Consider the following 15161-nt stretch of genomic DNA (forward strand, 5'->3'; position numbering starts at 1 on the left):
ACAGAAGATCCCATCTGCCACAACTAAGACCCAACACAGCCAATCAACCAATCAGTGATGAAACAGACACCTAAAGATAAAAGTTTAAGTTCATTTTATGCACTGTACCACAAAAATTTTTGAGAAAACCATAAGATCCATCAACAGGAAAAGGATTTGAGTAGCTGCTCCCTGGCCTTTGACCCTTTACAGATGCTGTGGCTGTACAGCAGTGCTCCAGCCCTACCCCAGGCTCTCACTGATTGTCCATGGAGGCCTACAGTACAGGTCACAGACAGGTCCAGTGATGGTGCAAAAGGGAAAACTGGAGAGACTGGGATAGGGAAGGCAGATGAGCTCCAGGCTAAGAGAGTCTCTGTGACATAAAAAAGGCAAAGTGAGCTCTTACACAAGAAATTACAGACTTGAGGTTTTTACCAAGTGGTTATTCATCCTAAAAGGTACACACCAATACTAGCCCAATTTTACAGATAAGGAACTGAAGTATGGCATGGTTGTATGACTTCTCCAAGGTTGCAATGCTACAGCGCTGAGATCTGAACTTGGATCAGCAGACTATAGAGCCTGTGCTCTTTATCACAACCTACCCTGCCTTCCACAGAAAGCTCTTAATTATCTCATAGAGAAATATTTTCACCTTATAGTCTTTCTCCTACCATCATCTAAATCCCATGATGCTCCCAGTTTCTTGTGCATTAATTTCTTCTTAAAGAATGAGCCCCATCTTAAAGCAAAAGTTATGCACATGTGTGATACTGAGGGAAGGCAGATCTCAATGTCAACAAACTCACCATTAATGTAAACAGTCTCTTATGCATGAACCTGAAAGGTGTTTTCAATTTTTCATTCTTACAAAAAAAGAAAAAAAAATCAAAAAGACTATGCAGGACTTAGATCTATGCATCTATGTACAACTATTTCTACAGAATAAATTCCTACAAGGGGACCTGCTGGAAGAAGGATCTGTACATTTTTTAAAGTGATATATATATAGCCAAACTGCCCCCAAAACTGCACCAATCTATACTTCTAGCAATAGTGTATAAAAATGCCTGTTCCTCTCTATTCATCAGAACTGGGCATTATCATTCTACTTACCTTTTGCAAAACTAATTATTAAAAAGTTCTTATTGTTGTTTGAATTTACATTTCTTCTAAAATAAAATTTAGTTTAATAGTTTCTCAAAAAGTTATAACATAAACTTGTCATATAACCCTGTAATTCCATTCTTAAGAATCCACTCAAAAGAAATAAAAATACATCTCCACACAGAGAACTACACACAAATGCTCACAGAAGCATTATTCACAATGGCATAAAAGTGGAAACAATCCAAATGTCCATCAACTGATGAATGGATCAATGAAATGCAGGATATTCCTACATGGAATATAATCTAGCCATAAAAAAGAATGAAGCACTCAGGAATGCCCTTGTGGTCCAGAGGTCAGGACTCCATGTTTTCATTGCCAAATGTGCAGGTTCAATCCCTGGTTGGTGAACTAAGATCCCTGCAAGGCATGTGGTGTGGCCAAAAAATAACAGTAGTAATAATTTTTAAAAGTGGATGAAGTACTGATACACACTACAACATGCATGAACATCAAAGAATACTGTAAGAAGTGAAAGAAGCCAGACCTCTCATGAGTATGGGGTTTCTCTTTGGGGTTATCACCCCAAAGGGTGGGAGATGAAAAGATTCTGAAACTGATTGTAGTGATGACTGTACAATTCTGTGACTATACCTAAAAACTACTGGGGACTTCCCTGGTGGCCCAGTGGTGAAGACTTCACCTTCCAATGCAGAGGGTGCGGGTTTGATCCCTGGTCAGGGTGCTAAGATCCCACATACCTCACAGACAAAAAAAATCAAACAGAAAACAGAAGCCATATTGTAACAAATTCAATAAAGACTTGTTCAAGTCAAATTCAAGATTACATATAGTATATATTTTATATATTTATATAGAGATGAATAGAAAAAAAAATCCCAGAAGGACAGAGACTAAACTATAGCAATAGTTTGCTCTGGGTTCTAAGATTACAGGGTTATAGATATTTTTCACAAGAGGGAAAAAAAAGATTTCATTGACCCCGTTGTTTATGAGCTTTCTTCTACTCAAGGTTGGTAGCATATAATTTTTTTACAAGGAACACGTATTACTGGTTTAATTACTTTGAAATTTTAAACAATGAATTTTATAACACCTTCAAAACTATTAAATTAAGCCTTGATTCAATGATACATATCATCAGTCTGATAAATTTTGCCATTCTTTCATGCATTCTGGCCCTTTAAAAAAAAATTTAGTAGTGATTATTCTAGTCACTAAAACCTCCCCAAATGAATGTCTCTCTGACGTGACAACAGGACACTACAGAGTACAAACTGTTTTAACTGAAACATTCCCAGGCAGGACAAACACTACTGTTCAGGATAAAAGTGCCTGCTGCAGAAGCTGAGGACAGAGTGCTCTGGCAGTGTTCCCCAGGACTCCAGACCCAGGAGGCCTCCTCCTGCCTCTTCAGACATGGAAGCAACACTAACTAGCTTTCTGAAAGCAATGCCCATGAGAAAGCTAGTGTTTTGTAGCAAGAACATTGGGAAGTGAGAGATAGAAAGGTATTAGACCATCAGAAAATGCCCAGAAAGCTTTGGGGTATAGCATTTAGCCACAAGAATAAACTACCAAAATCTAGAGGGAAAACAGCATACAAAGACTCAAAGAATAGGGAAAAACATTCTTTACAAATCTTTTGTAGAATGCCCCTTCACAAAGAAAATTAATTTTGAAATATGGGAATTTTATTCTAGAGTAAGTAAAACACTTAAGCTGTATATATATTGCTCCTCTGTCCATTGGATTTTCAGGCAATACTGGACTGGGTACCATTTCCTACTCCAGGGAATCTTCCTGACCCAGGGATTGAACCCACGACTCCTGTGTCTCCTGCACTGTAGGTAGATTCTTTACCCACTAAGCCACATATATTGCTAACTAGTAACAAGTCTGTTTTTGTTTTATTATTAATCATGTACTGTGCTTAGTCACTCAGTTGTATCCAACTCTTTCTGACCCCATGGGCTATATCCCACTAGGCTCCTCTGTCCATGGGGATTCTCCAGGCAAGAATACTGGAGTGGGTTGCCATGTCCTTCTCCAGGGGATCTTCCCAATCCAGGGAACGAACCCAGGTGTCTCACACTGCAGGTGAATTCTTTACCATCTGAATCACCAGGGAAGCCCAAGAATACTGGAGTGGGCGAGTGAGTGAGTGAAGTTGCTCAGTCGTGTCCGACTCTTCGTGACCCCATGGACTGTAGCCTACCAGGCCTTTCCCTCCATGGGATTTCCCAGGCAAGAATACTGGAGTAGGTAGCCTATCCCTTCTCCAGGAGAACTTCCTGACCCAGGAATCAAACCAGGGTTTCCTGCATAGCAAGTGGATTGTTTACCAGCTGAGCTATCAGGGAAGCCCATATGAAATGCAAAAATGTAAACAGTACAGAAAACTATAGAGAGTATAAGTAAAGCTGCAATGGCAATTCTGGTTTTAAGTTTATGAAGCAATGGAGAATTCATATTGGCTTTTCACAGTCTGCCCCATCCTCCCCTCTAGTCACTCACACCACAGCTCCATCAGCAATGCCCACCATCCAGTGGTGACTGTTATTAACAAAATAATGCCGATATATCTAAATTGTAAACTGTAGGATTCTTGAGCTTAACAGTCTGCATTTAGTAAAAAGAGCATGGACTATAAATTAAACCAGTAAAGTGAGTACTCAATAAATGTAAAGAAATAAATGAAATGACTTGTGTCTTGCCCTCGCTAACCCTAGGTTAATATGTTTCTTTTTTTTTAATTTTTGAACACAATTTTTAAAGGTTACTGCATCAGAGTTACTACAAAGTACAGGCAATACTCCCCATGTTGTACAATGCATCCCTGAGCCTGTCCTACACTCAACAGTTTGTACGTCTTCCTCCCTCACCTCTGTAGAGCCCCTCCCCCACCACTGGTAACTGCTAGTTTTGTTCTGTAAGTCTGCTCCTTTTTTGCTATAGTCACTAGTTTGTTGTATTTTTTAGATTTCACATATAAGTGATATCATACAGTATCTGTCTTTGTCTTATTTCGCTTTGCACAATATCCTCCAAGTCCATCCACATTGCTGAAAATGACAAAATTTCATTCTTTTGTATGACCGAATAGTATTTCACTGTACACACACACACACACACACACTTATCCATTCATCTGTTGATGACACAGGTTGCTTCCATATCTTGGCAATTTTAAATAATGCTGCTAGAAACACTGCACTGCGTGTATGTTTGAGTTAATGGGGTTTTAGGGGGGTTTTTTTGGATATACACCCAGGAGTTAGGTAAATGTGTTTTAATTTCTCTGGATTATATGTATGAAAGATATTAATATATATACACAGAATATGTATGCATGCATTAATACATATGCACAGAAAAAATTTAGGGAAAGGCACAGACTAAACCTTAAAACTGGTTCTTCTCCAGGTTACAGAAGTTCAGGGGCAGGGTCCTGTGATAAATTAAAAAGAATGTATGTGGCACTTCCCTGGTGCCATAGCAGATAAGAATCCACCTGCCAATACAGGGGACATGGGTTTGATCCTTGGTGTGGGAAGATTTCACATGCCGTGGAGCAGCTAAGCCCATGAGCCTCAACTACAGAGCCCGCACGCTGCGACTATTGAAGTCCATTCGCCTAAGGCCTGTGCTCTGCAATGAGAAGCCAAAACAATGAGAAGCCCGTGCACAGCAATGAAGAGTAGCCCCTGCTCGCCTGCATGCATCAATGAAGGCCCACCACAGCCAAAAATAAACAAAGCAAGCATGGATGTGGAGGTACTTACAGTATGTTTCCAGGAGAGAAAATATAAACAGACACACTCCTGCTCATGTGTGCTCCAGATACTTTCAGAGGAAAGAAAGACACAGTGTCCTCTCTGCTTACAGAATGTTCTCCTGCTGCTTTTTGATCTGGTGGTTATTATATCAAGTGTTTCTCCTATCCTGACCAATATCCAAGAATTAGAGGGAAATGGATAATAGTGAGTCATCCACCTATCCCCACAGACATTACATACCAGCTTCTTCTCACTATTCAGATGAAGAGTAAGCAGAAAGCTATGAGTTGAAAAGAAGGGAGAACCTTGCTTCTGACCACATAACTTTGAGATCCTCAAAGGTTTGACTAAAGTTAAAATATACATTTGAGTGGAAAAAATCTAAAATAAGTTGGATGGAGAATATTAAAATGTGTATTGTTTAGGATATGAAGACATACTTAGCTTATCTTTATAACTTAAATAATACCATGTCTGTGAAAGGTGCTAAAAATATTTAAAAAGTTTCCATATCACCTTATTCACTTCCCCTAGCCCACCTCATGCCTAAATATTAAGTTTCTAACAAATGGAACATCTCTGGCTAAAATGCATTACACACATTTCTAACAGAGCAGAAAAATAATAGCATGAAACTACCAATAGCAGATTTCAGTATCTCCTAACTAAACAAATCTGAGCTCTGAACTCTAATATGATTTACCGGATTTTTATGACATTAAATATTATTTTGTTAAAAACTTTAAAAAGACAAGCTAAAGCTATCTCATGCTTTAAAAAGAATGTTCATTTCATTAGATTATTTACATTCAGAAATTTTCCACTTTTATAAACACAAAAATTGCATTACAATGTACAATGCATAGCCTCACATACCTGTTTGGAATACAAGTTCTTTCCCTCCTACACCTGCTGCCTCCAAGTTAATAAATGCACGGACCAAGCTGGCCCAGGGGTGCTGGGTAATAAAACCATGACTGGCCTGAATGAGAAGAAAACAAATACTGGGTAAACAATCTTATTGAAGTCTTTATTTTGCTTTTTTAACAGATGGAGCGTCTATGCTGATGAGGCAAAGAAAAAGAAAAAAACAGAACAATCATTTTTTTCAAAGGCAGGATCTAAAGACATCCTCTGTTTCTCTCCCTCTGACTAATGGCCGTGTGCAGTTTGCTCAGTGGAAAGTCACTCATCACAGAAGGCAGCCTCATTCCCATGAGTGAAGCCAAACAGCATCTTTAGTTAAGTGTGAACCTGTGCAAAAGAAAACACAAAAAAGAAGGCACTATTCCTATAGTTGGGCACTCATGACGTGTGCCTGCCTCAAAGCATCACTGAAACTAGAAAACCTGAGCCAAATAATTATGCCATCGGAGAGCCCTATAATGAATTAAACACTGACAAGATGATCTGTCCTGAGTTTTCAAAATTAACCATGCACACATAAGCGGCTATCGATTTTTTTTTAAGTACTCCATCAAAACCCATGTGTTAGCTATTATTACTATTCTCATTGTCACTATTACTCAAGCCTAGTCTTTAAAATAGTGAAAGCTCACTTGCAAGACGTTCTCCTCAGCACCATTAAAGAGAAATATGACCGCATGAGATAAGGCTTCTGAAGATGTCGACAAGACACGAAGGACTTCCAGCATCACTGAACAGCTAACTGCGTCATCGCTGGCACCTTTAAATCAGAAAAACAGATTTGCTTCTCAGATTTTAAAACCTTTACAGCACAAACCATCATGGCAAGAACAGGAGTTTTCCTACCAAGGCAGCATCACAAAAGCTGCAGTAGCACAGCTCCGCCATCATCAGGTAATAACTGCACCCACCAGCAGTGACCTCCAGGAGGACAGGGATCTTTGGTTTGCTCGCTGACTTACTCTCAGTAACTCCAACTGTGCCTGGTCCCACAGCAGTTGCTCAGTTAGTATTTGTTAACTAATCAACTAGAGGGGACCTAAAGCAATACTGAAAACTGGCATTCTCATCACCAAAAGCAATTTAATTTATCCTTATTCACATCCTCTGTAGTATCTTCACTTCTGGTTTCCTATGTCATCTCCAACTGCCACCCACTCCCTTCCTGCTAGTTTTTCTGCCAAAATCATAAAAGCTGCAGATCACGCCACATTTAGAAGGGTCAGTTTGGATAGTGTGGCATTATTTTAAAAGTTTCTCCAAGGGGATCGTGTGATGGAAAAATATAAAGAAGACACCTGATGGAAACAGGAAAGGGGGTTAATGACCAAAGCATTAATAATATCCCTGGTCTAAGAATTGATAAAACAGAGGACCTTATCAAATCACTTAACCTCTTGATTCAGAAACTTTAGATATTAATTAAAGGTGACTATAAAGGTGACTTTTGTACTTAAACACTTTTAAAAGTACTGTAAGAGGTAATTAAAGGAACTAACTGGATATTAGCTGATATTGTTAGCATGCTCAGTCATGTCTGACTCTGTGTGACCCCATGGACTATAAGCCCGCCAGGCTCCTCTATCCATGGGATTTTCCAGGCAAGAATATGGGAGTCGGTTGCCATTACCTACTCCAATTTGCTGGTATTAAGGAATTACTACTAAGTTTTTCAGTGAGGTATTCATGGTATTATGAGCATGTCAAAAAGCTCTTATCTTTCAATGAACCAGCCCAAAATATCCACAGAGGAACTGATATACCTGAGATCTGCTTCAAAATAGTCAAGGGGAGGGGGTGGGGGAAGTACAGAAAAAACAAGACTGAACTGTTGAGAGAGGTACACTCAGGTTCATTAAACTATTCTTTTTGTATACACTTGAAATTTTCCATAATGAAAAGTTTAAAGAATAATCAAAGTAAATAGGCACAGCATTTCTGGGTTTACATGCCGGGAGGCAGGGTACTACAGAGATTAGTGTAGGTTTTGGAGTAAGAAAGACTTGGATGTAGATTCTAGCTCTGCCCCTTTTCTCCTTCCTGGACTGGAGGGCAAACTAATGATACCTATTCACAGGTGTGCTACGAGGAAGACAAAGTAATTTGAGTGTCTAGTATGCGTGTGGTAGGCATTCAGTGTCAGTTTTCCCTTCTTTCCTCTTCACACTTATGGACTGCTTTGCAGCCAGGAAAATGTTTGTTTTGGTGCTATTAAATTCAAGACCTCATTCCTGCTTGAGAAGAAACTACCTGTTAGCTATCCTTGTCTTGAAAGAAAATGAAAGTGAAGTTGCTCAGTCGTGTCTGATTCTTTGCGACCCCATGGACCATAACCTACCAGGCTTCTCAGTCCATGGGATTTTCCAGGCAAGAGTACTGGAGTGGGTTGCCATTTCCTTCTCCACGGGATCTTCCTGACCCAGGGATCGAACCCGGGTCTCCCACATTGTAGGCAGACGCTTTACCCTCTGAACCTCCAGGGAAGCCCAAAGTACTTGTCTTAGTAGTGATTATTGGACTGTAATTTAATCAGAGTGAAGCAAAGTAATAATTACCTCATTACTATCGAGCAGGAAGTACATGTAGCTATCAATAAAAAGTGCCATCTTTCAAGAACCAAATGAAATAAATGGTCTTTAACTTTGAGACTGTGAGTTACTTTAAAATAAAAAGCAGTAAAATTTTTCTTTATTCAAAAGAAGACAAATGGAAGTTGAAAGATATATATCTCTATAGGGTGGATTAAAAGCTAAACTGTACTTTTATCATCTATTTTAATAGCTCTGGTGTCTGAGAACAAACCTAGAGAAGGGTCAGACATCTTTAAGAAAGAGAAGGAAAGTTAGAGGACAGTATCAAAAGGGCTGTATGCTTAACCAACATCCCTTTCCATTTAGAATTATCATTGAAACTGAAGCCACCTCCAGAATAACAGCCTGGAACCGTGCAAACCCAAGAAGGTATTTATGGCCTTTCTGTGGGTAACATTACTCCTAACTGATATCAATTCCTAAGTTTCAGATCTCTTACTCAGAAGCACTCTTAAAAAACTATGCTTCAATCTGTTCATCCACTAAAAAAATTTAGGTGATAGTCTATTTTATAAATGTCTTTAAAACTATCTTTAACAATTTATTAATGACAGAAATTTCCCTGACATTGTTGGCATGGGTATCCTTATAAAATTTTAGTTAAAAATGGGTTCCAGTAACCAAATAATCCCATCCTTATGCCTGGACTCCATATATGATTTCTATCATTTAGCACTGTTTCTGACACTTGTATACACATCTTTCTTACATACTGCTCTTAAATAACCATGGTGTTAATTTGTTCTTTCCTTGATTTTAAGCATCAAAACAGTAGGCAAAGGGTCATGCTTATTACTGCTTTGAATTGGACATAAAAGACCACTAATTTCCCCAACACAAAAAGGTATTTCTGACTTTGTAAAAAACCATGAGTGCATGCTGATTTTTGAAAAAGCACATTACATTCTAAATGCAACTGGCAAGATTTCCAACTAAAGATATCCTAGTATAAAAAATTTTATCAAGCACATAAATTTTATTTTAGACTATGTATAACTCTGCATGTCTACATTGAACTTAATATTAAATAAATACTAATAACCAAAAAAAAGGATTTTTCATGCCAGTTGCTAGTCTACTGTTTCACTCAAATTTAACCCTCACTTAATCCTCTAAGCAATGCCATTAAGAAAGTACTATTATATCTCTGTTTTTCTAATCAGAAACTGAAGAAAGAAGAGGTTAAGTAGTTTGCCAAAGGGTACATTAACTACATCCTAATACTCTCCTTTCTTTCAAATACAGCTAAAAGAACCGACTAGCCAGGAAACCCAGGTCCAGGCCCTGTCTCAGATCAGTGGTGGTCAGCTAAGTGTATTCCTGTCAAATGAGGGGACTGAACCAGATGCCATCTCACTGTAAAATGCTATTTTCTATTCTTCCCTATGTACATTCCCTAGCTACTGAAAACTTTTCCCTGAGGAATCTTGCTTTAAAAAACTGAAGTTGAATTTAGGAGATATTCATTCAACAAATATTTATTGTTTCAGGCCCTGTAATAAACATCAAGTACTCTATTTTGGTAAACTATTTTCAGGCAAGCTTTATGGATTAAAAATTAATGTGCTCTAACAGTATGGCATCCCCAATGGATCAAAATTCTCACTTAACAGGTCGAAAGAAACTGCTAGGAGAATAAGTCTCCAATTACACGTCCCACAAAGGCCAAGACGGTTCCTTTATCCCATATTCCCAGAGCCTAGCACAACACCTAGCTGAGTAAACACTTGAAGGGGCAGAACCTAACTCCAGGACTCAAGAACACACACTGGTAACAATGATAAGGCTATTTCAGTCTGGTAGAAACACTCGATGCCCTGTAGCTGGGCTGCTGGCACTAATGTCTGAAAATTAAGTAAATAAAGCACTTGAGGGAATACTAAAAGGTAGAATCATAAACAAAATTATACCATTCTAATTATCCTGTCTTCCACCACAATGGAAAAAAAGGGTTTGTCTCAAAAAATGGTGTCCCACAATTGCTCAAGCAGTTTGGAGTTAACAAACTTTGGGGGCTATGAGGACCTCAAAATGACCAAAAACAGGCACATACCTGGTGAGTTCGCCACCGAGTCAAAATGACAGTTAGCCAGGACAGCATGCTGGGCTCCAGCTCTGGGTTCCAGCTTTACCACAACATTGGTAATGTTGTCATAGTAGCTTGTAAACCCTCCCAAGAAGTCAATGCTAAAGGAGCCTGTGGGCCGTTGTACATCTACTGAAATCTTGTGAAGGCTGTTGCTTTGAGCTTCAATCAGTTTAATCTGTTCCAAAAGGTAATGTACTGTCAGAATTTCATTTTCTGGACTTCCTGTAATCCTGGGGCCAATGGATGTTATATGTTCAAGATAATCCCTGGAAGCAACGAAAAGAAGCATGATGACAGGGCGTGCTAGCTTAAAACTAACACTTTGAGCAACTTTCCCTCCACACTCTCCCTCCCCAAAAGACAAGTTCTTTGACATAAAACAAGTTCTTCTCACAAAAAAGGCTGCCTTTAGTATTTCAGGTAACATGTGAAAATCACTTGCCAAGTTCCATCATTTTTTTTGCCTTCCATGAATTCATCCCTTCAGTTTTCTCCACCCACACCACTCCCAACTTCTCCCAACACCCACACAGAATTAATACAAGGACCAGGGAGTTTATTCAAAATGTGTAACTGCTGATAGCTAGATGGACAGCAAACAACTATTTTGTCATACTCTGGACGGTTACTGACTCTAGGTTACTGATTCTAAGCAGCAGAAACCAATGAGCAAAGACAATTTAGTCAAGAGGTTAAATAAGCAAAGAAAAACTTTTGATTTTGAAGAATGGACTCAGCCCTCCCAGTGTGCACATAGGGCCTAGTAACTTCAATTCAGGCTAAACCAACTCTACCCCTAAAACAAACAAAAAAATTTTTTGTCTTTTCACTGCATTCCAAACCGGGAATAAAGGGGGCGGAGGTGTGTTTCAGGAAGCCTTTAAAAAAATAATAATAATAAGATTCCAGTGCTTTGTACTTAAAAGTTTTTTGAAACACAGTAGCTGTTGAAAACTCTACAAGCATATGATTTTCTGAGCTTTGGTTTTTACAAAACCTGTGACTTAGTTCACATTTTCTGGCATACTTAGAAGAAACCAATGAGCAAAGTTTTAATTAAAACAAACAAAAAAACCTGACACACCAAGGACAAGCTCCAGGAATCTCAGAACTTCTGAAACTGTAAAACTGTTAATGTGCCGTGTTCCAGAGAAAGCCTCCATAGTGCTCAGATTTGAGAGCTGTACCCTCAAAAACTTAGATCACTTCATTATTCCCTTCCGAACCCTCCCCGAAAACCTAACTGGGTTCACAAATTTCACAGCTTTGCGTTTGTATAGCAGGAGGGCGAGTAAAAAGTGCAAGTTGCTCTGAGAGATGGGGACGACTAACAACCAGAAAGTGGGTGGAAAAGCCAACCTAATTGCCCTGACCACCGGCAACACGAGCTTAAACAAGGGACAGTGCGAGCCCCGCGTCCCTTAAATTGTACCTCTAGAAGGGGAACACGCGAGGCCACCCTCACTCCACCCCACGTGCAGCCGGACAGGGCCGGCGAGCCCGGGCGGTCCCGCGGGGCGGATACACTCAGGTGAGGTGCCCCGGGCCGAAAAGGAAAGCACCGGCCTGGTGGGAGGGGCAGTACCTGGCTTGGTGCGCGTCGAACTCTCCCTGCTGGCCAACAGCAGCCCCGCGGAGCACGAGCTGCCGCAGCGAGAGCTGCACAAGCGCCCGCAGCGCGAGCAGGTAGAGCGCTAGCCCCAGCGCGGCGCGCGCCTCAGACAGTCCAGTCCCCGCGCCCCGGCTCGCGCCACCACCGCCCCCCTCCCCGCTCCGCTTCCGCGTCCTTGCGCCGCCGCCGCACGCGTCCGCCAGGGGCTCCTGCGCCAGGGCCTCCCTCTCCGGTTGCTGCGTGGCCGCCGGGCCGTCCCGGCGCTCCCCTCCGATGCGGTGCCGCCTCACGGCCCCCGACTCCGAAGCCCACTCCATGGCCACGAGAATCAGCAGCCAGTCCAACCGCCCCGGCCCGCGACAGCTCCAGGAGCCGCCGCGGCGGCCGCAGCGCCTCCTAGTGAGCGGACGGAAACTGCAGAGGGCCAAACTTCTTCTGATTGGCCGGTTCCCGCGGCGCCGCGCCTCAGGTTCTTTGGACAGATAGCCTGCGGCTCGGCGGCAGCGCCCACAGCCGACTGGGTGTGATGGGTGTGCCTTCTTATGCAGGGCTTCCCTGCCTGGTATTGGGACGCAGATTAATAAATGGAAAGATAGCCATAAACTTGGAAACGTGAGAAAAGAGACTGCTTTTAAAAGACTGCACGAGGGTCATCATTTATGCATCATGAAGGCAATGGCCCAGCTTGCGCAGGGAGCATTAGAACAGGCTCTGAAAAATAGTAGGCTCCTAGTAGGGACGGGGGAGCCTGGTGAGCTGCCGTCTATGGGGTCGCACAGGGTAGGACACGACTGAAGCGGCTTAGTAGCAGCAGCAGCAGCTCTTCAGACTAGAAATAGGGCTGCACAGAGGAGCCCTAGCCCTAGCGTGCTTCCACGTACTATAATCTAATCACAGATCATCAAAACCATGTGAGGTAGCCACTGTCTCCATTTAACAGACTAAGAAAAATAATAGCTATTATTTCTTGAATACCTGCCATTGTTAAGTGCTTTAATACACTATCTCATTTGGTTCTCACAAGAATCCTGAAAAGAAAGTATTTTTTATTCCCACTTAATAGCTGAAGAACTTACAGGTAACAGATGAAGGACTGAAATCTAATTTAGTGGGCTCCCAAAACAGCCTCGGAGAAGGCAATGGCACCCCACTCCAGTACTCTTGCCTGGAAAATCCCATGGATGGAGGAGCCTGGTAGGCTGCAGTCCATGGGGTCACTAAGAGTCGGACACGACTGAGCGACTTCACTTTCACTTTTCACTTTCATGCATTGGAGAAGGAAATGGCAACCCACTCCAGTGTTCTTGCCTGGAGAATCCCAGGGATGGGGGAGCCTGGTGGGCTGAAGTGACTTAGCAGCAGTAGCAAAACAGCCTATTGCTTATGACACTCTGGAAAGGAAGGTTTACAAAGGTATTCCTCCCTCCATGTTGCCCTGTGGGGGGATGAGCTCTAGTTTTAGAGTAGATCCTAGTGAGCATCTAGTCTTCTTCCTGCATGCTGCTGCAAGGAGCCTGTCTGCTTTAAAGCTCCTCATCTCCAACATGGAGTTGCTGTGGTACCCTATCTGTTAACCTAGAGACCGACTGGGAAGGTGCACTACCAGACTGGTCTGCTCCTGCCTATTGCTTAGGCCCACTTGAGACCAGGGCACTCCTTAGTCCCAATTCTCCAGCCACACTAGCCTTTCAAAGTCCTTCCTGCTCACCATCTTTCCTTCCACAAGAGGATCTTCTCACATGCTGAGTTATCTAGAATGTTCTTCCCTCCTCTCATTGCCTAGTTTTAACTCCTCTTTATCCTTCAAGTCTTACATTAAGTGGAACTTCCTCAAGCAAGAACCTCCTAATCTAATGAATCCAGTTTCCCCTAATTGTAAGATCTCACGGCTCAGATCATGAATTCCTTATTGCCAAATTCAGACTTAAATCGAAGAAAATGGGGAAAACCACTAGACCATTCATGTATGACCGAAATAAAATCCTCATGATTATACGGTGGAAGTGAGAAACAGCTTTAAGGGACTAGATCTGATAGAGGACATGATAACTATGGACAGAGGTTCGTGACATTGTACAGGAGACAGGGATCAAGACCATCCCCAAGAAAAAGAAATGCAAAAAGGCAAAATGGCTCTCTGAGGAGGCCTTACAAATAGCTGTGAAAAGAAGAGAAACGAGGAGCAAAAGAGAAAAGGAATGATATAAGCATCTGAAAGCAGAGATCAAAAGAATAGCAAGAAGAGATAAGAAAGCCTTCCTCAGCGATCAATGCAAAGAAATAGAGGAAAACAATAGAATGGGAAAGACTAGAAATCTCTTCAAGAAAATTAGAGATACCAAGGGAACATGTCATGCAAGTCAGTTCAGTTCAGTCGCTCAGCCGTGTCCGACTCTTTGCGACCCTGTGAATTGCAGCACGCCAGGCCTCCCTGTCCATCACCATCTCCCGGAGTTCACTCAGACTCACGTCCATCGAGTCAGTGATGCCATCCAGCCATCTCATCCTCTGTCGTCCCCTTCTCCTCCTGCCCCCAATCCCTCCCAGCATCAGAATCTTTTCCAATGAGTCAACTTTTCGCATGAGGTGGCCAAAGCACTGGAGTTTCAGCTTTAGCATCATTCCCTCCAAAGAAATCCCAGGGCTGATCTCCTTCAGAATGGCCTGGTTGGATCTCCTTGAAGTCCAAGGGACTCTCAAGAGTCTTCTCCAACACCACAGTTCAAAAGCATCAATTCTTCGGCACTTAGCTTTCTTCACAGTCTAACTCTCACATCCATACATGACCACAGGAAAAACCATAGCCTTGACTAGATGGACCTTTGTTCAAAGTAACGTCTCTGCTTTTCAGTATGCTATCTAGGTTGGTCATAACTTTTCTTCCAAGGAGTAAGCCTCTTTTAATTTCATGGCTGCAATCACCATCTGCAGTGATTCTGGAGCCCCCCCCCAAAAAAAGTCTGACATTGATTCCACTGTTTCCCCATCTATTTCCCATGAAGTGACGGGACTAGATGCTATGATCTTCGTTTTCTGAATGTTGAGTTTTA

At 41.7% G+C, this 15161-nt stretch overlaps 1 protein-coding gene across 1 annotated transcript in view; it reads right to left on the minus strand.

Annotated features, from left to right (window-relative positions):
• ERMP1 (endoplasmic reticulum metallopeptidase 1) overlaps positions 1-12527 on the minus strand; it is a 61321-nt gene extending 48794 nt beyond the window's left edge. Inside the window, exons 1-4 of the mRNA XM_004004366.6 lie at positions 12085-12527; positions 10464-10765; positions 6452-6579; positions 5769-5874 (exon numbers count right to left, since the gene is read on the minus strand). Of these exons, the coding sequence (XP_004004415.3) occupies positions 5769-5874; positions 6452-6579; positions 10464-10765; positions 12085-12428 (880 nt within the window). The 5' untranslated portion in view covers positions 12429-12527. The remainder of the gene's footprint in view (positions 1-5768; positions 5875-6451; positions 6580-10463; positions 10766-12084) is intronic.
• Between the last annotated feature and the right edge of the window lie 2634 nt (positions 12528-15161).

This window comes from Ovis aries, chromosome 2 (assembly GCF_016772045.2).
Source record: "Ovis aries strain OAR_USU_Benz2616 breed Rambouillet chromosome 2, ARS-UI_Ramb_v3.0, whole genome shotgun sequence".
NCBI lineage: Eukaryota > Metazoa > Chordata > Mammalia > Artiodactyla > Bovidae > Ovis > Ovis aries.